The 22152-nt window shown below is 64.9% G+C and overlaps 5 protein-coding genes across 5 annotated transcripts in view; 3 read left to right on the top strand and 2 right to left on the bottom strand.

Annotated features, from left to right (window-relative positions):
• Positions 1–702: 702 nt before the first annotated feature.
• Positions 703–3529, bottom strand: CHLNCDRAFT_134175 (hypothetical protein; the record flags this gene model as incomplete). Its single annotated transcript, XM_005847163.1, has 8 exons — positions 703–964; positions 1132–1301; positions 1455–1657; positions 1823–1943; positions 2060–2694; positions 2816–2998; positions 3120–3262; positions 3348–3529. The coding sequence occupies 8 exons, from the start codon at positions 3527–3529 to the stop codon at positions 703–705; spliced, it is 1899 nt and encodes a 632-aa protein (XP_005847225.1).
• A 1182-nt stretch (positions 3530–4711) lies between these two features.
• CHLNCDRAFT_134174 (hypothetical protein) lies at positions 4712–7185 on the top strand (the record flags this gene model as incomplete). Its single annotated transcript, XM_005847305.1, has 8 exons — positions 4712–4916; positions 5104–5327; positions 5454–5606; positions 5784–5996; positions 6172–6404; positions 6510–6585; positions 6713–6883; positions 7153–7185. 8 exons carry the CDS (start codon positions 4712–4714, stop codon positions 7183–7185), a joined length of 1308 nt encoding a protein of 435 aa, XP_005847367.1.
• A 1403-nt stretch (positions 7186–8588) lies between these two features.
• On the top strand, positions 8589–17080 carry CHLNCDRAFT_57914 (hypothetical protein; the record flags this gene model as incomplete). Its single annotated transcript, XM_005847304.1, has 20 exons — positions 8589–8747; positions 8871–9055; positions 9182–9269; positions 9399–9659; positions 9825–10467; positions 10613–11100; positions 11243–11404; positions 11561–11662; positions 11847–12619; positions 12811–13575; positions 13704–13769; positions 14177–14258; positions 14403–14467; positions 14619–14768; positions 14917–15006; positions 15120–15384; positions 15484–15639; positions 15809–16522; positions 16693–16791; positions 16940–17080. The coding sequence occupies 20 exons, from the start codon at positions 8589–8591 to the stop codon at positions 17078–17080; spliced, it is 5454 nt and encodes a 1817-aa protein (XP_005847366.1).
• Positions 17081–17365: 285 nt separating this feature from the next.
• CHLNCDRAFT_134171 (expressed protein) lies at positions 17366–17993 on the bottom strand (the record flags this gene model as incomplete). Its single annotated transcript, XM_005847162.1, has 3 exons — positions 17366–17464; positions 17567–17789; positions 17908–17993. 3 exons carry the CDS (start codon positions 17991–17993, stop codon positions 17366–17368), a joined length of 408 nt encoding a protein of 135 aa, XP_005847224.1.
• A 3253-nt stretch (positions 17994–21246) lies between these two features.
• Positions 21247–22152, top strand: part of CHLNCDRAFT_31189 (hypothetical protein) — a 5374-nt gene continuing 4468 nt past the window's right edge. The window contains exons 1-4 of the mRNA XM_005847303.1: positions 21247–21443; positions 21607–21661; positions 21772–21784; positions 21940–22069. Coding sequence (XP_005847365.1) covers positions 21345–21443; positions 21607–21661; positions 21772–21784; positions 21940–22069 — 297 coding nt within the window. The 5' untranslated portion in view covers positions 21247–21344. The remainder of the gene's footprint in view (positions 21444–21606; positions 21662–21771; positions 21785–21939; positions 22070–22152) is intronic.

Below are 22152 nucleotides of genomic sequence, written 5' to 3'. Positions count from 1 at the left end.
GTGCCCCCTAGGCGGCTCTGATGCTGCTGTCCCCAGTGTGCATCCTGCGGGCGCCCATGTGGCGTACGAGTGCCCGCCCCCCTCACCTCGATGTCCAGACACCACCTAAGCCGGAGGAGTGGCCTGCGCCTAAAGCCGGAGGAGTGGCCAGCCGGCAATCAAAGTGCAGAAGAGGGCAAAAACAGGCTGTGGCTAGTGCGACAAGAAGACCAAATCCTGCAAGCGCCAGGCCGATCGCTGCCCGGGGCAACGGCCAATGTCACGCCGCCGCGCACGCTGACCCCGGTCCGCGGCGGCGGCAGCGCCAAGGTCCACGAGTCAAAAACGCGCTTGCAGAGTTACAAATGCGTTGTTTCTAGACGTGTGAGTCCCTGTGCTCAGTCTGAGAATGCTGTCAAAAAACTATGTGTCAAGGGAGGTTGAAGAGGGGATACAGCTGAGCAGTGGGGGGTGACAAGAGACGACAGGATGAGGGTACAGGCCCGTCTGGAGAAGGAGAGCAGGGCAAAATTGAGCCAGAGAAGGGTATGAGTATGTGGCAGAGTAAGAACGCAGAAAAAGTGAAACACTGTTTTCAACATGCGAGGGGTCCGCCTGCTGCCGGGAAAAAAATAGAGGTGCAAGTGTCAGGCAGGCATGCCCGCCGAGGCAGCTGCAATGTGCATGCAGCAGTGTGCTGCGTTGTGCATGCTGTGCATGCGCTCAATATGCGGGTGTGGGTGTCCGCCCTGGCGCGGATGCCGCCGCGCCACCGTAGTCATCGCCATCGGGGCCCCCGCCAACCGCCACCGGCGGCAGCACACCCGCCACGTCATCCTCATCCAGGCTGCCAGCCACGCTCATGCGATGGGCGTGGCTGGGGTCATAGTGCTCCGCCAGATCATCAACCGCCCGTGTCCAGCTGCGCAGCATCACAGCATAGAAGACGGCCAGCAGGGGCAAAATGCCGCCCAGGGTGCCGCCGCTGCAAGCAATTGAAGCAGCGGAGAGATCTGGACATGCAGCGGTTGAAGACCAACCATGTTGCCAAAGCCTGTCAGCTGACCGTGCCAATGCAGCAAGCATTTCTCACCGCGCACTGCTCTTTGCATTGCAGGGAGAGCGCACAGCAGGCAGCCGGGGGGCGCTCACCTGAGGATGAGCAGCGCCTGCTGCAGCACGCTGCCGATGCTCTTGCCGCTCTGCGCGCCCACCACGTCGATGGCGGCCTTGCCCTTGGTGCGCGACTCGTCATCCAGCCCGATATACACCATCTCCTCGGCAGGTTTGAACAGGGAGAACTTGGCGCCGCGGCTGAACACCTGCGGGCAGGGGGCAGCGGCGGCCATAGAGTGGGCACGCAAACGTTTGTGCCGTTGCCGGACGAGGCCCTGGTGAGCACGCCTTACTCCCGTTCCAGCTTCCACTCTTCCCGCAGCCTGCCAGCCTCCTGTGAGGAGCAGCAAGTGGCCCACCTGCATGACGGCGCCCGTCATGACCAGCGCAAACAGCACCATGCCGGCGGGCCCTACTGCCAGCGACCCCGCCATGAAGGTGAAGGCGATGCAGCCGGCGAAGAAGGGCAGGCCCGCAAAGAGCATGAAGTTGGGGGTGACAGAGGCCACACCACGCCAGCCGATGCGGTCAAACAGCAGCGGCGAGGCAAACATGAGGGTGCCTGCAGAGGGGGGCCAGGGAGGCAGGGGTGGAGGGACTCAGGGAGAGGTGCTGGCATGGGCACAGAGCTGGCGAGCGCGGCCTTGGGCGCCTGCCTGGTCTAGAGTGCTTGCCCCAGCCAGCTGCCCAGCCGCCCCCGCCCCACCATGCCGCATTATGCGCGCACCCGTGACAATGCCGGTCCACATGGCTGTGTCGCCCAGGAACGCAGAGTAGGCTGCGGGGGTGGTGGCCAGCTTGTGCAGGTAGTGCTTCCAGGCCAGGTCCAGCAGGTTGGTGGTGATGCCCTGCACACAGAACAGCCGGTTGCTTCAGGCCGGTTGCGTCGGGTCGGGCGGCTGGCTGGCAGGGCATTCAGTGGTGCGCGCTGCAGCGCTGCCATGCAGTGCAGCGCCAGGCGCACCTGAGCCAGCGCCATCACTGCCAGGCACTGTATTTGCGGGCTTTTGCACAGGAACTGCCATGCATCCTTCATGCTCATCGCCTCCTTCTTCCGCTTCTTTTTTGCCTGCTGCTGCTCCACCTCTGCGGCGGCATCCTGGTTGCTGGACCCCGCCTGCGTGCTGTCTGCCACATGCCCATTCCGGGCGTGGTTGCCGCCAGCCAGGGGCGTCTCTGTCGCTGCTGCTGCAGCAGCGTTGACGGCTGTCTGCTGCGGCGGCAGCGCGGCGCCATTGTTGCGCAGTGCCGCCGTGCCATTAGCTGGTGGCGGCGCCGCGCCATTTCGCTGCGCCGCTTCCTGCTGCTCCTCCAGGCTGCAATAGTTCAGTCCCTTCACCGCAGCCTCCAGGTCCAACGCTCTGTGGTGGGGCTTGCTGCCGTCTGATGCTGCGCCTGCTGCCACTGCACGCCGCTGCGCTGCCAGCTTGAGTGCTGTAGATCCCTTGGGGTTCTTTGGGAATGTGCGCGAGATCCAGGCATGCAGCGCCAGGATCACGCCACCCAGGCCAAGGCACAGGAACATGATGCTCTGCAGCTGTGACGCATAGTGGAGCTGGCTGCTGCTGCCCGCATCACTAAACAGGCGCAGCACGCGGCCTGCAGGTGGGAAGGCGGCTTGCAGTTCAGAGCACGACTTGCGCTGCAATGCGAGTCAACAGCGCGGCCACATGGGCGCGTGTCGTTACTGTCTGCACCCGCAGCAACTCCCTGCACCCACCTGCCATGGTCTGCGCAATGTTTGCCCCGATGCCAAACAGAGGGTACAGCAGCGGCGCATCCTCAATGCTTGTGGTCTCATTGGCCAGCCCCCAGAACAGAAGGCTCAGCACCACGTCGCCCCACAGCTCGCTGACACAATAGAACAGGGTGAACAGCCAGTTACGAATCATGCCCACCATGCCTGCGGTCAGAGGGGCAGGCACGTTACGGGGTTTGACAAATGAGTGCAGCCCAGCAAACAGGGACCCGAGGTTGGGTGAGCTTGTGCCTGAAGACGGCCCCCAGCAAGCTGCTGGGTGCACCTGACAACCCCGACGGCAGCGCTGTCACGAGCTGGTCTGCCATGGAGTTGAGGTGCAGCGCATCGTGGTGGGGGTACAGCATCGCAAAGCCGGCGTAAAAGGTCAGGAAGATGCCGATGATGATGTTGAACAGCTTCTCGCGGCTGCACGGCCAGGGGGTGCGGCAGAGCGATGTGAGGCCTCAACTAGCTGAGCTCCACCCCATGCCACACTTGCCGCTGGCCGCACCTGAAGCGCTGCGTGCCCCACGAGTATGCCACCAGGAAGAGCATGGACATGGGCAGCACGGCATAGACGGTGAGGTAGGGGATGACCTCGGTGCCGCCGCCCACCGCGGTGATGACCAGCGAGTCCTTCAGGCTGTCGATGATGGTGTTAACAAAGGCCATGAGGAAGAAGAGCAGCGACATGGGGATGAACCTGCACACGGATGAGGGCACGGCGGGCGGAAAAAGGGAAGGGGAGGATGACCGAGGGGACAAGCAGCAGTGGCTTAGGGGAAGGGCAGCAGCAGCAGGGAAGCGCCGGGACGCGGCTCATCATTGGTTTGGACCAGCACAGCTGGTTGATTGGCAGCCACTGCTTGTATGTTGTGTTGCAGGACAGCTCGCAAGACAGCGCACACGAGGATGCACCGCGGCGACTTACTTGTCCCACAGCCCATCCAGCCTCCGAACCTGGGACTGAACCGATGCTGCCAGTGCGCCCAGCACTCCAACTGGCTGCTCAGGTGTCACCGCTGCCGCTGCCGCCACTACAGCCGGACGCCCTGCTGCAGCTCCTCCAGCTCCACCCGCCCCTGCAGCAATTAGCTGCCAAGCTACTGCTCTTCGGCTGCGCAGGGTGCGCAGAGGTGGCACCCCCAGTGGCCTGCTGGCATGCCCTGCACAGCAACGGGGGCGGGGCTGGGGCAAGGGTTGGCGGCAGGCCTGTGCAGGTGGCGGAGGCACCTTGGTGGCCGACAGCGCGACGGCACCCGCAGCTGGGAGTGCCCGCACCCCCCCAATGTACACTGCAGGGTGAGCACCTTGAGCTGCTGGTCTTAACCGGGCCTGGGCCACCGAAAGTCTGCATCTAGGTGCTTGGAAGGAAGCCGGGGCTACCGATGCCCTGCAAGCAACATTCTTGCTTCAGAACAAGTAACCGAGGCTGCAGGGTGGCTAACAACGCTGCTGGGGCAGCATGCATCTTGTTGCAGGGCCCGTGTGAGGTTGTGGCGCACTTGACGGCTCTGGAACGCAACATCGATCGTTGTAGACGAATTCAGACAGGCCGCAAGGGCCGCCAGTGGCCGTGCAGCCGCCGACTGAAGCAGGTGCCACCACCGCTGCTCGGCAGGTCAGTGAAAGATGAATCGCTGTTATGTAGCTATGTTATGTGTGCTGTTATGCCCCGGAATTCTGGATTCTTTTTGGACAACGCTGAGCTGAGTGGGTCCAAGCTGTCACTTGCCCGCTCACAATCAGGTCCTTCGCCCATGTGAAGTCATTACATCGCCCCATCAACATTGCTGCCATGTCTGGCAGGAGGCGCTGAGGTCTGAGCAGACTTGAGCATCATCTGGAGCTCCAGGAGGGGGCCAGCCGGCGGCCATGGCGTCGATGGAGACGGGGGACGGCTATAGGGGACGAGGCAGGGGACGCGGAGGCGGCAGGGGCGGCTACCAGCGCGATGATGGCTGGTATGGGGGCGGCGGCGGCGGCGGCGGCAGAGGCGGAAGAAGCAACTACAACAGCGGCGGCGGCGGCGGCAGAGCCCCTTACAGCAGCTACAGCGACGGGGGGTACTACGACGGCGGTGGCGGACGTGGAGGACGGGGCCGCGGCTACTCGCAGAACTTTTCTCAGGGCGGCCGTGCCCGCGGCCGGGGTTACTGGGGTGGCCGAGGTGCGGCGTGCAGCTTGAGTCGTAGGCTGACCTGACTCCTGTGCATCGTCTGTCCTGTGCAAGCTGAGCTGCTGACTATGCTGCCGCCACTGTGCAGGCGGCGGGCGTGCACGAGGAGGCGCCGCCGGCGGGCGCGACGGACCCTCGGACAGGCAGGCTGCGGCGCAGCGGGAGCCGGCACCAAACGACCTGGAATTCGTGGCGGAGCTCAAGGGGCACACCCGGAAGGTCACCAGCGTGCTCATGGATGAGGCCACCGGCCAGCTGTTCACAGGCAGCCACGACGGCACCGTGCGCGTGTGGAGCTGCACCACCGGCCAGGTGTGGGGGAATAGAGGGGATGGCTGCATGAGCAACTGTTGTGCTGGCTGGGATGTGTTCCAATGCTTGGCCTGCTGACTCATGCGTGTTTCCTGCCCCAATCCCGCCTCATCCCATCTTGTGCAGTGCACCAGCACGGTGCAGGTTGGCGGCGAGGTGGCGTGCATGCTGGTGTTTGCCGGGTTCCTGTTTGTGGGGATCAAGACCAAGGCGGGGGCGGGGCAGGTCAAGGCGTGGAACATGGCCACCAACCAGGAGTACCTGATGGAGGGGCACGTGGTGAGTGGTGCAGGGGAGGGCGGGCTGGTGCGTGCGGGGAAGTGGCAGGCGCGGTTGGGAGGCAGCGAGCGCCTGGGGACGGCAGCCTTTTGCAGGTTGCCAGGGGCGCTCTACGGATACCTGCTGCTGACCTCAGAAGTTTGCCTGCCTGTGCCGTTTGGCCGTCGCCCTGTGCAGGGCGCGGTGCAGGCGCTGGCGGCGGCGGGGGACATGCTGTTCAGCGCGGGGCAGGACGCGTCGCTGCGGGTGTGGAAGCTGGACGCCGCCAGCAACCAGTGGCAGTGTGTGGCGGTGCTGAAAGTAGAGCAGGGCGGGCACCGAGCACCCATCAGCTGCCTCTGGGCCTCCCACCCCTTCCTCTTCTCAGCTGACTACCTGGGCACGCTCAAGGTCAGTTGACGAGCTGCCATGGCAGCGGCACCTATCCAGGCCTGCAATGGGGGGGGGGCGGCGACACGTACATACAGCCGTATGCTGAGGGCGTCCCCGAGGGTGTGCCTGCCCCGCGAGGCCCCTCATCAGCGCGGCAGCATGCTTCGCGGCCCCTCTGATGCTGCTGCTGCAGGTGTGGGACTTGACTACAGGGACGGTGCGGCAGACGGTGGACAAGGCGCACAGCGGCAGCGATGTTCCCTGCATCACCGACTTGACAGTCTGGGAGGGACACATCGTCAGCGCCAGCCTGGATGGCCTGATCAAGATCTGGGAGCCCGCAGACCCTGCCACCGGCCTCATCCTCAACCCGACACCCATCTTCACCTTCCCAGAGCAGGCCAGTTGCAGAGGGCGAGGGCACGAGTTCCGTTGCAGCAGCAATTCACCGCTGTGCACCCGACTGGCTGGCAGGCAACCCAGGGCACCCTTGCGATGCTGACTTGACCTCACACATTCTGCGTGTCTGAGGTGTGTGCAGGAGCCTGGGCAGCGGGATACTAGCCTGAGCGGCATTTTGGCGCTCTGCGGTGTGCCGGATGCGCAGGTCAGTGCCTGAATGCAATGCTGTGGGGTGATGCAGACCCGTAATGTGTGCATCCAGGACCCATGGCTGCTGGGGCACACCATCTCAGCTGCTCAGCACCTGTCTCCTCTCTGGCCTTCCCGCACAGAACCGCTGCGTGCTGATGGCCAGCTACAATGGCGAGCGCTGCATACGGATGTGGGAGCTGCCCAGCTTTGAGGCGCGGGGCACGCTGGGTGATGTGAACAACGCGCGTGCCATGGCAGGGTCGGCCACGGCGCAGCTGGTGTTTTCGGGCGATGAGCATGGGCGAGTCAAGGTGTGGAAGTGGAAAGCAATTGGACCAGGTGGTTTCCCGATCCAGTGATGGTATCCCCTTGAGATCCATGTGCACTTTTCAACCCTCTGCTTGTTTCTTTTGTCGGGCACCGCTCGCTCCCTCCTTTGCTTGCTCCCTTCTCCTCCTTCCTACTCTCCTCCCTTCATCTCTTGTTTATCTTTTGTCCCTCAAAAAAGTGTTTCATTACGGGTTGAAACTTGATGGCAGTGTTAACAGTAGCCAAGCAAGCCTGAGTTGGTCTGGCACAGTGGGGACACGACAAAATGGCGAGCTGGAACTAAGCAGTGGTAGCAAAAGCAAAATAAGCGAAGGGAAGCAGGCAGCAGCAACACATTGAACAACAACAACGAAATGAATGGACGGGCACTAGGTGCGGCCAGGATGCTGCGGTCATCGTCACGCATCTTCGGGGCGCGGCACCACCCGCACCCCCATGGACCGGCAGGTGCCCATGAGCGACTTGCACACCGACTCCACTGGCACCAGCGGCGAGTCCTGCTGCTTCACCGCCGCAATCTCGTATAGGTGCTTGAGCGAGATGGTGGCCACATGCTGGTGCCCCGGCTTCTGGCTGCCGCTATCCATGCCCGCCGCCTTCTTGATGAAGTATGAGGCTGGCGGCGTCTTCATCACATAAGTAAACGTCTTGTCCGCATAGGCAGTGATCACTACGGGTACGGGGACGTTGTCCTGGGGCAGACATGGCGGCAAGGGCGGCAGCAGCAAGGGTCAGCGCCAGCGCCGGAGGAGATCATAACCTTGCTCATGTCTTCGCACGAAACCTCAAGATGGTGCCTCACCTTGTAATCTGCAGTCTTTGCATTGAAATCTTTGCAAAAGTCCATGATTTTCAGGCCTGCCTGCCCAAGCGCCGGGCCCACGGGCGGCGACGGCTTGGCCTGGCCTGCATTGATGACCAGGCGTATGGTGGCCGCCACTGTCTTGGGCTTGACTTTGGACATGGGGCGCGCTGGCCACGCTGCAAGCTCTAGAGCCTAAGCCCGCTGGAGTGCAGGAGGCGGCGGCAGGACCCTGACGCCACAAGCCCCCCGCACGCCGAGAAGCTTCTGCAAGTTCCAAGCAGGCAAATGACGAGGCTGACAACGCGCAGTGTAAGCGGCTGCCCCAAAGGTATGAGCAGCAATGCGGATAGGAGAGCTGCACAATTGCTCAGGTGTCTGGGATTATAGACCACCGTGTTCCACTGCCCAAGCAGCCAATCCCTGCCTGTACTGCGCAAGTGTACCCGCGGGCAACCAACGTGGGTGGCCAAAGGCCCCAACACCATAGGATCGTAACTACAGGGGAGGTGATGATCATAGCCATGCACTTGGGCCTCTGAAGGGAAGCATGCAGTCTTCACTGCTCCTCCCCAGGCTGGGGCCCCGCCCAGTGACGGCGCCGGCCAGGGCACGCTGCCCCAGGCTGACAAGGACTCTCCATGCAGCTTACAGGTGCGGGGGGGCGCTTGTGTGGGTGTCGCGCAGCACCCCTTGCCACCCCAATAGCGGGGCTGTATGCGGCAGCCTCAGCTCGCTGCCCCCGGCGAGCCAGTGGAGCAATGGTGACTCGAACAGGCTGTGGCGCATCGGGGCGGCACCATGCATGTGTGTGGCAGGGGTGCCGCCGGCGGCAGGGCGGCAGCCAGCCCCTGGCCCTGCCAACAGTGGCAGTCGGGCGGTTGATGGGCTGGCTCACCTGCTGCAAGCTGTGCAGGGGTCGCCGCGTCGTGCTGCGGGTGGCAGCCGAGGCGCGGCCCGGCACCGGCACCGGCACTGAGGCAGACCTGCGCAGCCTGTTGATGCGGCTGCGGGAAGACGATGTGGAGTACTTTGACCTCAAGGTGTGCTGCTGCCTTTACGATTGTCATTCAGCAAAGAGCTGCAGGGCCTCGCCGACGCATGAAATGCGGGCCTGCCCATTCCCACAAACAGCGCCAGCAACCCACCGCCCCACCTGCCCGCAGACGCTGTGCAAGGATTGGCAGCTGGGGGGCCGCGACAGCAAGGAGAACCTGCGTGCCAAGCTGCTGCGCCGCGTGCGCCAGGAGCTGGGCCTGCCCATTTTTGGCCCCGACAACGTGCCGCCCTCCACCATGCGCCTGCCCCAGGCCATGAGCCAGCAGGAGCTGCTCCAACTCTTCGAGACGCGGTGCGGTTTCGCCATTTGTGTGTGGCTCGTTGAATAGCAGCACTGGGGATCCTGGGGCACATACTGGTGGTGACTGCCTGGTCCTGGCATGACAGCCTCCTCCCTGCTGGCTGCTTGCTGGTGCAGGGGCTGCATGATGCCCGCCAACCAGGCCCAGGCGCTCATCATGGCCAATGCCCTGCTGGTTGCTGACGGCCTTCTGGACCCCGACCAGGTGCGCCGCATGTGGCGGGGAGCGAGCTGCCGACGGAGTGGCAGCGCCAGTCTGGGGCTGGTGGGCCCGGCGCCGGTTCCTGCAGCTCGAATGCAAGCAACCCATTCCCGCACGTGGCCTACCCTGCAGGTTGTGTGGCCCGAGGCAGTTGGCCCCTGGAGCAGCATGACTGTGGTGCAGCTCAAGGCGGCCTGCACCAGCCGCGGCCTGCCCACCAAAGGGCTGCGGGAGGATCTGATCAGCCGGCTGGAGGAGCAGGATGTGGCACTGGCGGCTGGCGCGGTGGCTGCCGCTGCCGCAGAGGCAGCCGAGGCCGCGCCGCCCTCCACCGCCAACAACGCGCAGCTGCAGGCGGCCCAGGACCTGTTTGCCTCCATGCACCACATGGAGGTGCGCCTGGGCTGCTGCTGCTCCTGGCCACGCCTCTAGTGCTACGCGCACTGCCGCGGGGGTGGCCGACATGCGACTGGCGGCGGCGCTGCCTGCTGTGGCTCCAGCCCTGCCTGTGTGCTTGTGGCCTGCCTGACCCGGCCCGGGGCCCCGCCACGCGTGCAGGTGGCCCAGCTGCGTGAGGAGGTCCAGCGCCGTGGGCTCAAGACCCAGGGCACCAAGCAGGTGCTGCTCGCCAAGCTGAGCGAGGCGCTGGAGCGTGAGGTGGCGGCGGCGCTGGGCGGCGAGCAGCGGCTGGCGCAGTGGGCGGCCAACGCGGTGGGGCGGCTGGGCGAGCAGGAGGTGGTGGCGGAGCTGTCGGTGCGCGGCGTCAGGGCGGATCAGTACCCGACGCCCGAGGCTGCTGCGGCGGCGCTGCAGGCGGTCATGCATCGAGACTGGGTGGCCGAGGCGCTGCACGGCGGCCAGCAGCAGGCGCAGGCAGGCCCAGACGAGGACGGCGAGTGGGCTGCAGGCGGCGTCGATGGTGACGCATACGGCGAGGGCGGCGAGGGCGGCGATGGGGCGGGCATGGGCGGCGGCGGCGGCGGCGACCTGTATGGCGGCCCGTATGGGGGGGTGGAGGCGGCCCGGGCTTGGGTGTGGGGCCGCGCTGGGGACCCCACGCTGGCGCTGTCCCTGCTGGTGGGCGGCCACACGCACGTGCAGCGCGACGCAGCGCTGGCTGCGGCACGCCTGGCGGCGCAGCTCCTGCAGTCAGACCGCAGCCATGGCCTGCTTCCGCGGCAGCAGCTGGAGCTGGGGGCAGGTGGGTGGGATGGCTGGGCCGAGCGCAGCTCCGGCCGCCCGCAATCTGCTGCCATTGGGTTGCCTACATGTCTGCATGTGTGCTTTTGGCTATTCGCGTGCCTGTGGCCCTCGCATATGAAGCGTGCCCCCTGATCTTGATGCAGGTGGCGAGCGGGAAGGCATTGCCGTGAGTGTTCACTATGCCACCGCCGGCACCCTCTTTCCACTTACCTGGGAGCAGCTGCACAGCTGCTCGGCCACAGAGCTGGACACGCGTCTGGCCCTGCAGCCCGACAGCGCCACATCAGCAGCTGACCTGGCGGCCAGTGCCGACGTGGTGCTGCCGCTGGGCTTGCCCCCCAGCAGCGCTTCACTAATGGCTGCAGCAGCCGGCAAGGTGGCGGGCAGCGTCGCTGACGAGGCGGTAGCAGCTTTGGCGGCAGACCGCCTGGCATTTGCAGGCGCAGCAGCACAGCTGGGCTTCCCCGCTGCGCCGGCGCTGCGGCTGCAGCTGGCAGACTTTGCAGATGCGGCAGAGGCCGAGGCACTGGCCGACATGGCAGTTTACGCCCGCCTGGAGGCATTTGCTGCGGAGCACCTTGCCCCAGATGCCCTCCCCCGCCTGGCCGTCCGCATAGAGGCAAGTTGGCAGGTCCTGAGGTGCAAGTTGCTGCAGCCAGCCTGGAACCTGTGCATTGGATAGCGCTAGACTGCTGCTGGTGCAGGCCGCATGGTCTTGCGCGCCTGCGGTGTCCCCAACCGACGCAGCCCACCACTGCCGGTACCTGCTGCAGTTTGGCGGCAGCGTGCTGGGCGGATGCCTGGCGACCGGGGCCCGCGATGCACTGGTGGCTAGCTTGGTGCTGATGCAGGAGCACGGCGTGAGCGAGGTGGTGGTGGAGGCGGTGCAGCCGGGAGCCCACCACTTCACCTGTAGCGTGCTGGCCACAGACCAGGTGCGTGCCACGCCTGGCTGGGCGCGCCACAAGGCCCAGGCATTTTCGCATCCCTGGCTGCCTGTCATGTTCCAGAGAGCGAGCCAGCTGGGCTGCAGGCCTGCGCTTGCACATCACCATCACCAATGGCAAGTGCTTTGCCTGTGTGTGGCGCAGGGTGCGGTCGCGCTGCCGCCCACCGAGCTCAGCTACTGGGATGTGGAGGATGACATCGCCGAGTGTGAGCTGCGCATGGAGCGGTGGCTGGCGGCGCGTGAGGTGGGCCCCCGCCGCGACGCATCGCGGCCACCCCTGGGGATGTGGCGAGGAGAGGCTGGGGCTGCCGGGTCCCGATGCAGGCATGGCGCGGAGGCTGCATCTGAGCTGTGCCCACTTCTGGAGGCATGCATGCTGGGAGCTGTGTGTGGTGGCACACGCGTGCCCCGCTGCCGCCTGTGTGCAGGGCCTGGACCCTGAGGGCGTTGAGGCGCTGCTGGAGCTGCTGCGCCAGGAGCAGCGCTCGCACCCCGGCTACCTGGGCGGGGTTGGCAGCCCCAGCCAGCAGCTGCGCCAGTCGACCCCGCCGGCGGCGCTTTCGGCGGAGGCCACGCAGGCGGTGCGCCAGGCCTCGGCCAAGCTGTTCCAGGGGCTGGGCCTGCGCGACTATGCCCAGTTCAGTGGCTGGGTGCTGCCGCCGCGGCAGCCAGAGCTGGAGCAGGCCCTGAATGAGGCAGCGGCGCTGGAGGCGGAGCAGCAGAAGCAGCAGCAGCAGCAGCAGCAGCAGCAGGATGCGGAGGAGCAGCAGCAGGAGCAGGAGGAGCAGCAGAAAACACGAGGCAGGAGCTTTGCGGAGCTGCAGGCGATAGACGAGGCGGTGCGGGCGGAGGCGGAGGCCGCGAGGGCGGCCAGCGGCTTTGGCGGCGCCGACGACCGCGCCACCGACCGCGCCGGTGCCGCCGACACCAGTGCCGCGAGCGGTTTCCTGGGCGCTGACCTGGCGGTGGCACAGGGCGAGGCGGCGGCTGCGGCTGACTACGGTGTGTTTAGCGGCATTGTCATTGACGACTCCTACCGTCCCACCTGCGACCAGATCCTGGAGCTGGGGCCCTTTGGCCGCCCCATCCCCACGGAGCAGCCGCAGCCGGTGGTGGAGGCCCTGGAAGACCTGTCGGCCGCCTCGCCGCAGCAGCTGTGCCAGCTGGGCAGCGGGCACAGCGTGGCCTTTGCCACAATCAGGTGCGCCAGCTGCGTGGGGTGGCTGCCTTTGCGGTGCCCAGCCACACAGGCGACACATCAAAATGCCCTGCCTTCAGCTCCTGTTGCCGCTGCTTACTTGCTTGCCCCGCCCGCCTTTCCACATGCACAGCTGTACAACCTATCCTCACTCGCCCCTCCCTTTTCTTCCCCTTTTCATTGATGCCCCGCAGCTTAGCGCCCGACCTGGGCACCCCCACCAGCGTGCTGTGCCAGCAGGCGGCGGCGGTGGGCCTGAGCCACGAAGCTCTGCTGCGCCACCTGGTGTCTGCTGCCTCGGTGCGCGCAGGCGGGCTGCCGCTGCCGCCCCTCCCAGAGGTGGCTGCGGCAAAGGAGCAGCAAGCGGCAGAGGGGGAGGCCGATGCAGCAGAGGCAGCACGAGACGCGGCAGCAGGCGAAGCGGGCGAGGGGCAGGAGGGCGCGGAGGCAGGTCGTGACTGGGGCCTTTTGGGACGGCTGGCAGTCCTTGACGAGGCTGCAGTACAGCAGTACATTGACAGCGAGTTCATGTTCAGCAACTGGCTGCCACCAGAGGAGGCGACGGCGGCGGCGGCAGAGCAGGCGACAGAGGACGGTGCTGCGGAAGCAGAGGGCGCCGATGCAGCGGCAGCAGGCGGGGAGGAGGCAGGGGCGGCGGGCGCCTTTGAATTCATAGACGCCACGGACGAACCTTTGCTGGACCCCGTGGCTCAGCTTGAGGCGGAGCCTTCCGTGGGGGCGCCCTACAGCCCCGGGTATGATGAGATCAGGGAGGGGGCCGCCCACATGGGCGTGGGCGACCCCTTGGCGGACTGGACCGCGTCGGCGGCGGCGCAGCAGCAGCAGGACGGCGGCCTAGAGCACATGCACCCCACCAAGCAGCGCGTGTGGGTGCTGCTGGGTGGCGACGGTGCGCGGCGCACGCAGTCGCTGCAGGCAGGCCTGCACGCCTACCTCAGGTGGGGGCTGTGCCGCTCTGCGCCGCCAGCTGGCTGGGTGTGTGCCTGCTGCTGCACCCCCGGCTCTGCCCCACGGCCTGGAGTCGCTCATGCCCGCTCCTCGGCCTGGCTCCCACCCTGCCTCGCAGCCTGCGCAACGACCCCGAGCTGCTGGTGGAGGCGTTCATGCTGGAGCCCAGCGCCGCTGGCACCAGGTGCGGGGCAGCCCGCCAGTCAGCCAGCCGGCGGCAGCTTCTTCACCCGGTGCATGTGATCACACATACATGTGTGCATGCATGCGTACGCTTGCCTGTGTGTGTAATGCTAGTGCGGCCGTGCATACGTGCATCCCTGCATTCCCCCACAAAGGTAGGGCCGCAGCCCTGACCCAATGGCTGCGGCGCTGTTCACTTGTGGGCAGAGCAATCACCTCCGGGACTTGAGACCCAATCGCCCACTGCATGGGCGCCTGGGATGCATGACACCGGCACACTCCTCACAACAACACTGCCCTCCTATGCACCTCAACTCAGTGCCCTGCCCGTCGCTGCCGCCATTGCCGCCTCATGCTGACCCCGCTGCGTGCTTGCGCTGGTGCCTGCCCTGCTGCTGCTTGGTGCAGCGAGATGGAGCGGCGGCGGGTGTTGCTGGACAGGCGGCTGGAGCTGCAGCAGCTAGGGCTGGAGGATGAGGAGATCCTGCAGGTGGGCAGAGCGGTGGTGTGGGGAGGGAGAGCCGATCGAGCACGCCACCATGCATGGGAGCCCCCCGCTCTATCCCCTGCTTGCCCCACCCTTTCTGCCGCCCCACCAGCGTGCCTGCCATCCCCTACCTGTTGCCTCCTGCAGGAGTATGAACATCTTGACCTGTCCCGCATCCGTCACCCTTCCCCTGCCCGATTTGCGCTGGAAAAGTGAGTCGCAGCCTGCAGTCCCTTGTCCAGCCAGCTGCCCTCCCACCGCCGCCCCCTACCTGTCTGCCTGGAGTCGGCTCCAGCCCCTTCCGCCAGCCCCCAGTTTGACCCGCCTGCTTCCAGCCCCTCCTGGGCTCCCTGCTCCTTGCAGCCACGGCGTCTGGCGGCTGTCGGACAGTGGGCTGGTGCGGGGCGAGGTGGAGGACCTGCAGGTTGGGTGTGAGGAGGCGCTGGCCACAGCCAACTCCTCGCTGGCCACGCTGGAGGACCGGGGTGGCGACATTGCGGGCGCGCAGCTCAGGTGGGGGCCACGGGCAGCGGCAGGAGGGCATGCGATCCTGCGCTGCATGAAGGGCCCACCTGCCAGCTGTGCTGGTGCATGGGTGTGATCACGATGCGCACTGCCTGGCTGACTGCTGCGTGCTGCCGCCTGCCGTCCTGTGCTGCAGCGTGGCGCGGCAGGAGCTGGCGCTGCTGGGCGTGAGCCTGGATGGCTCCGCCTGGGGCGGCGCGTCGGCGGACAAGCTGGACCCCGCTCAGTGAGTTGCTTGCTGCTCTCCCTATGACCTTCACAAACAGGCCATCCATTGCAACCTTCTTTCTCCAGTGTTCCCTTCCTCATTTGCCCGGTGCCCTGCTGCTGCTGCTGCAGGTACATGTGGCTGCGCGACTTTGCGGCCCAGGCGCAGGAGGTCGGCGCGGTGGTGCTGCTGGCGCTGGCGGGGCAGCCTGCGGCGCACGGCCCGCTGCAGCGGCTGCTGGAGGAGGCGGGCGTGCCGTACACGGGCAGCGGGCACCTGGCTGCAGAGACGTGCGCCGACAAGGCCATGCTCATTGAGCAGCTGATCGACCTGTCCACCAGCGGCATCTCCACCGCCCCGCAGCAGAAGATTAGCCTGCCGGAGCTCTCAGCGCAGGTGAGGCTGCTGCTCCCCGCCCTTGCCCCAGCCATGCCGAGCTGCGCGACGCTGCTGCTCGACGTGCTCACCCCGTGCTCGCCGCCTCGTGGTGTGCAGTGCGTCGACGAGGCCACCGCGGACCGGCTGTTTGAGCAGCTGCGCAGCTCTCTTGGCGCCGGGCCGGTGTCACTCTGCATCAAGCCCGCCCACGCCTGCAATGGGCTGGGCGTGATGCGGGCAACCGGCGGCCGCGACCTCATGGCCTATGCACAGGTGGGTGGAAGCTGCAAAGGTGTGTGTGTGTGGGTGTGTGTGTGTGGGGGGGGGGGGGGCAGGCAAGAGGGACGTGAGTTGTGGTGCCGCGAGCTTGGAAGCGAGGCTGACACGTCGCTCTGCTGCGCTCATGCCCGTGTTGTGCTGTCCTGCGCTGGTGCGCATGCAGGCGGTGGAGGCATGGGTGGATGTGATGCCTGGCGAGGTGCTGGGCGGCAGCCCTGACGTGGTCATGCCCGTGCCGCCGCCCTCCCAATTCGTGGTGGAGCCGTGGATTGTGACGGAGCCGGTGCGGGTGCTGCGCTCCGCTGATGGTGGCATCGTGCCCCCGGAGGGCCAGGCCTACCCTGATGCGGCCCCCGAGGACGGCCTGGCCCAGGCCCTGCACTGGCCCGCCGCTAGCAGCAACGAGTGGCTGGCGGTGTCGGCAGTGCTGCTAGGCGAGGCCGGGCGCATGCGCTGCCTGGGCCCCAGCGTGCGCGTGCTGCAGCTGCGGGAGGCAGTTGCGGGGCCAGGCAGTGCAGCAGACGTGCTGCAGCGGGTGCAGCAGCTAGCACTGGTGGAGGAGGCAGCTGAGGCGGAGGATGAGGATGAGGCAGATGCTCTGATGGCTGCGGCTGCGGAGCTGGGCACAGGGCATGACGAGGCCGAGCCGCTGCGCCTGCTGACTGGAGCCTTTGACCTGACGCCGCCGCCACCCACGCTGGCACTCCCTACCGCCGTGGCCAGCGCGCGTTTGCGGCTGGAGATGGTGGCTGACCGGCTGGGGTTGAGCGGCGCGGCAGAGGTGGCTGGGTACATGCAGGTGGAGACGGGTGAGGTGGTGGTCAGCGACGTGTCCACCACCCCGGACCTCAGCCCTGGCGCCCTCATATTCCGCCAGGTGGGACCAGTGGAGGGGGTGGCTGGGCAGGTTGGGCCCGCCTTGGGAGTGGGGAGACTGGCTTTCCAGGCGTGCCAGACAGCGACAGGTGGCCCAGTGGCAGCAGCCTGCCCCGCCTCACCGCACCGATTGGCTGATTGACACAGTTCGCACGTGATGTGTGGGTGCAGGCGGCCGCTGCTGACGCGCCCCTGTCGCCAGCCGAGGTGCTGCAAGAGCTCATCCGCGTGGGCCTCACGCAGCCGCTGGATGAGCGCGACGACCTACAGGTGGGCCGGCTGGATGGCTGGCCCTGGTCAACCCTCGGTCAACTAGGGGGCGGCACGTGTGCCCAGGGCACCCCCACCCGGCTCCCACCCCCCAGGGCTCCATCTCAGAGAACTCAGCTGGACCTCACTTGCCGCACCACTGCTGCAGGCGCTGGGCTACCCGGAGCTGGGCGAGGAGGCGGCAGACTACGACTACCCTCGCGATGCCAGCTACTCGGCCTACTCGGGCGCATTGTCTGACGTTCCAGAGGGCAGCAGCGGACAGTACGGCGCTGCGCAGCAATGGTGACGCTCCTCCATCACGGCATCCTCCTTTCCTGCTGCATCTCCTCATTCTGCTCAAACACAAGTTGCTGGCAATCTCGGATTAAGAGATTACATTGTTCAACACCAAAGGTGGGAACTCTGAACAGCAGAATCATGGCAAGAGCAGGTATGTGCAGATGGAACAGTGAAACACATGGCAGAAAATCTGTGGTATTGTAAACAGCAGCCTTGGTTACTTGGATTTGAGTGTACAGCGGGGTACTTGGAGTCGTTGCCAGGTGGATCTCCCACATCTCCTACACACAATTTACGAAGCTGCCAGTTGCTGTGCACGCTGATGGCTGGCCCACAGCTGTTCCAGCGTGGGCAGCAGGGACCTTGGCACGCGTGCATTCTGCCGGATGTCCTGCAGGAGGACAGGCGAGAGAAAAGGCGAGCCCAGGCTCAGAATTGCTGGCCCAACTACATAGGCAAGCCAGCCCTCCAGGTCAGGGCCACCCCAGCTCACCTCCAGGCTGGGCTGCGTCGCCACCCAGCGAGGCAGCGCCGCATTTGCCGCCCGATGGCGCCGCTCGTGGTCGGCCTTGTACTGTGACATGCTCTTGGAGGGCTTCCAGGTGTCTGTCTGGAGAGCGTGGAAGTATGCTGCCAGAGCTGGGCCGTTGCGGGCAAAGTCCAGCTTCTCTACGGTGCTGGCTGCTGCATCCAGCGAGTCGGTGTCCTTGTTGCCCCTGCAGCACGTCCAAGGCCAATGCCATTTTTTTGGCATTGGTTATAAAAAGAAAAAAAGCAGGCAGCGTGAGTCGGGGTGCAAAGGCAAGTGAGTGCTGCCTAATGGTGCCGGCTCACCAGATGAAGATGCCTGCATCGGAGCTGGTCAGCATGGCCTCCACCTTTGGCGGGGCATGCCCCCGTGCCAGCAGCGCCTGCCGCATGTCGCCCCTCCTCTTATCAATGCGTGCATGAAACCTGCGGTGTGGCAGGTGGGTTGGGGTGAGCGGCACGGCTCGACTGTGAGCACGTCCTTGGGTGCCGCCAGAAAGCACGGCGACGCAGGCTCCGAAGCGCACGGTGCGATGGCAGCCATCATGCCAGTATGCACTCGCTACTCCAATCCGTCATCCTCTGGCGGTTGGCCAAAATCTTCTGCCAGGAGCCCTTGCGCCGCAGCGCCTCGCGCTTCACATCTGCAAGCAGGAACATCTGCGGCGAAACAGAGACGGAGGACATAGCAGGGTCGAGGAGGGGGGGGGGGGGGGGGTACATCTGCGCAGGCGCGCCATCCCCATGACACTGGCGCTGGTGTGGTGGTGGTACACACGCAGGGAGGCAGGCCCCACCTTGCCAGGAATGCTGCCACCGACATGCTGCCATTCGTAGGCCAAGTCGCCTTTGGCCATATCAAACACACTCTGTGGGCAGGGGTGGGTGCACGAATACCACCGCGTTTACCATAAGGAAAAGCGCACACGTCATGCGCAGCAGCAGTCGATGGAGCCGTCGGAAGCGTTCGGGCTGACATGCCCAGCGAGGCATGCCTACCTTGGCTTTGCTCTGGCTGATGCGTTGCTGACGGTAGCCTGTCAGCTCTGCGCGCGTCGCGCCGCTGACCAGGCACAGGTTGGGTTTCTCGTCCTCCTCTTCCTGCTCCACACTGTCCTGCACCTGATCCAGCAGGCGCTGCCACAGCACAGGCTTGCTGCCAGTGACGGGCAGGCCCCACTCCTTGGCCGCCGCCTTCAGCTGCGCAGCGCTGCTGGCCTCCGTCACGCCGTTTGGCATCTCTTGGCCTGGACAAAAGTTGGCAGCACAGGCAGGGTGCGAGGGCAATGGATGTCCGCGTGGGAGGCGGTAGGGCACACACAGTGCAGGGGTGAAGCCACAGGCATCGACAGGCCACCCAAGTTTGGGTCGTCGCCCTCACCAAGGCGCGGGCTCAGGAAAGAAAACAGCAGCTGTGAGAGGAGGCGGGTGTTGGGCGAGCCGACTGGCACAACGGTGCAGGCTACCAACAGCACATCATGGCGATCAAACAGGGGAGACACATCCTGGAGGATGCGCGAGCTGATGAGCTCAATCACGTCGTGGGGAAGGGCTTCAAAGCTGGCAGCTGCGGCGGGCGGCGCACGCTCATTGCTCATCTGCAAGCAGGCGGCGGGGTTGGCGGTGCGTGGAGACCCGTAGGCGGCAGCGGCATTCAAGCAGCCGGCAGCGCGGGATGTGCAACAGCGATGGCACACCCTGAGCCTCTGCCAAACAGCGGGCAGACGTGCAGCAAGTGGGTGTGCTGGTGGGAGACCGCTTGATCAGGCGCTCGGGCAGAGCTCGGCGCGAGAGTCAGCCTGCTTGGGGGCCTGCCTTGGTTAACCTTTTGTGAACACGCGTTTGGAAGATGAACACCAAACGGACGGAAACTAAAAGGGCACCCTCTGCGCGCGACACCAAATGGGGAATCTCACGCCAATTGCAAAATGCAGAAGCATGGTCTTGCCCGCCTGGAAAGCAGCATAAGGAACTATCGCCACTATGGAGCTTGCAGGGGGTCCCCGGCCGCCGCCCGCCCCTGCCCGCCTCTGCATGCCCGCCACTCTTCCCCAACTAGTCTTTGCACTCTTTACAGATCTTTCTCTTTATATTTACACTAAATCGTGCAGAAATGCATGCATGCCGGGTTGCTGTGCAACCTGAGGGATCCAGTCTCACTCCACCTCCATCTCCTCAACCGCTAACTCCTGCCCCTCGTCCACGAGCAGATCGTGGAAGGACTTGGCTGGGATCAGGACCTCGTTCCAGCGGTCCTCGACAGCGGTCGGCGGGTCGTACACAAAGAAGAGCGCTGTGGTCCAGTCAAATTCCTCGCGGTGCCAATGCAGCTTGTGCACCAGCGCCATGGTCTGCCACATGAACCTGCACCGCACCACCCACCCCCACCTCTGCGGTTACTGGCTCTGCATATGCCTCAAGTGGTGACAGCCATTCCCCATGCACATGCCTGGGAGGGGTGGGGAAGCCGCGGAAGCCGCTGGCAAAGGCCTGGAAGCTCGGGGCCTTGAGGAGCTTGACGTGGCTCTTGCGGCTGGGGCGGGGTGGGCGGCGGTCCACCTGAACAGACCGAGAAAACAGATGCTGACCAAGGGCATGTACAGCAGTGTAGCAGTGCGACTCCTGGAGGCCAAGGGCTTGCAGATGGATCCCCGAGCTCACCTCACTGCCAGATGCGTTGGAAGTGCTCTGGTACTTGGCCGGCAAAAAATAGGCAGCACACACAGTCTTGTGCACACAGTCAACGCCAGGAGGGGGGGCGCCGCCTGCCGTGCCCTCCGGCTCTGTGGTGCTGGTATTCCAGGCCAGCCACGACTGTTGGTTGTCCAGCGACAGGTGCACCACAGTGGCCAGCGGGGTGCCGCCCCACAGGTTGTTCTCTGCAAGGCATGGCTAGTTCCCTTGGTGGCAACGTGATGATGAATTAGAACTCAAACCCCAAAAAAACTGAGCACCTTCCGCTCAGCATCGGGCTACACCTGACTCCCAGCTTACCCTTGACGTAATTGAGCACGCGGGCAACAGCCTTCAATGGGCCATCCGGCATGTATGCTGCATTGACAGAGATGCGAGTATTTTTGTAGTCATTCAGCAGGACCAGGTGACCTATGGTCTCCCTTTGGGCTGCCCAGCGCACCGTCATGGATGCAGGACACAGCCCAGGTGCTACGCTCGTAGCACCGCAGGGAGTAGTCAGCTTCGTCCCTCACCTGCAGGGAAAGCAGCCTACTAGTAGCTGGAGTGAGGTGGAGTGAGGAGGCGGCGGGAGAGCCTCCTCACTCCTGCCTCGCGCCCAGCCGCTCCAGCCCAGTCGCCGCCGCACGCACCGTCTTGAACCTTGGACAGTCCCGGTCGTGGCAGAACCACGGGGCACGCCGCTCCACATCCTCTTGGTTCAAGGCAGAGCAGAGGGCAGCCAGGAAGAAGCAAAGGGCCACGAACAGCATGGTGCCCCTCCTCATGGTTCTGAACTCTTTTGCAAGACGAAGCAAGCAGAGAAAACAGAGGAAGTTTTGGCCCCAAACAAGGGTTCTCTCAACTGGGTTCTTGCACGGAGAAGATCATCGCGCGCATATGAGGGGCGTGCTGCGCCCAGCCTCTGCCCCCACACACCATCATGCACGTGCCATGTGAATTCAGGCTGGCAGATCGAGCTGCAGGGAGGGCCCGTGCGCTACAAGTTCAGTCCCCAAGTGATGGCAGCCTGAGGTCGGCGATCAGACGGTAGGAAGCTCGTCGCCGTGATGCTGGACTTCACGCCGGCCGGGACTGCCAGACGGCAGGCCTACGGCAACGTGGTCGTGGGCCTGGCGATGCTCTGTATCTGCGTGCTGGCGTCTTCGGTGAGTGCCTGGACGCACCGCAGGGCGGGCGGCGTTCACCGGAAGCCGGGGCGCACGGCCGATGGTGTATGATGGTTGGGCCCGCTGCCCGACGCCCTGCCGCGGCGCCCGCCCCTGGGCGTCCCCATCGTCGTCGATCTGTTGCCTTTTCCTCCACCTGCAGGTCCGCCTCTTCTCTGTGATCAAGTATGAATCAGTGATTCACGAGTTCGACCCCTGTGAGTGGTTTGCAAATCAGCTCGTTGGCTTGGCAGGGTGAGCAGGCAGGCTGCTCATGCCGTCCCCATTCTGTACCGATTGGTGCCACTTGTTTCATCTGTTTGTGCAGATTTCAACTATAGGTAAACCTACTTGGCGTGTTGGTAGAGAGAGAGCTTGCAGCTGCATGGCAACTGCTGACGCCCCGCCTGCCCCTACCCCTGCTTGGCTTTGGCCCCATTGACATCCCTCTTGGTTTCCGTAAGTCTGTTTTGGACATCTCAATGATCGCCCACAGGGTCTCCCGCTTCCTGACTGAGAAGGGCTTCTATGAGACCTGGGACTTCTTCGACTCCTTCACCTGGTACCCGCTGGGCCGCGTGGTGGGCGGCACTATGTACCCAGGTGCAGCATGGGTGGGGTGGCACGTGCTATATGCTGTGGCATTTGCTAGACAAACTACGCCATGCTGCGCAGCTGCAAGACCAACGCCAACAGCAGCAAAGCCATC

This window comes from Chlorella variabilis, assembly GCF_000147415.1.
Source record: "Chlorella variabilis unplaced genomic scaffold CHLNCscaffold_11, whole genome shotgun sequence".
Lineage (NCBI taxonomy): Eukaryota > Viridiplantae > Chlorophyta > Trebouxiophyceae > Chlorellales > Chlorellaceae > Chlorella > Chlorella variabilis.
The sequence above is the reverse complement of the archived record's forward strand: the minus strand, read 5'-3'. Positions and strand labels throughout refer to the sequence as shown.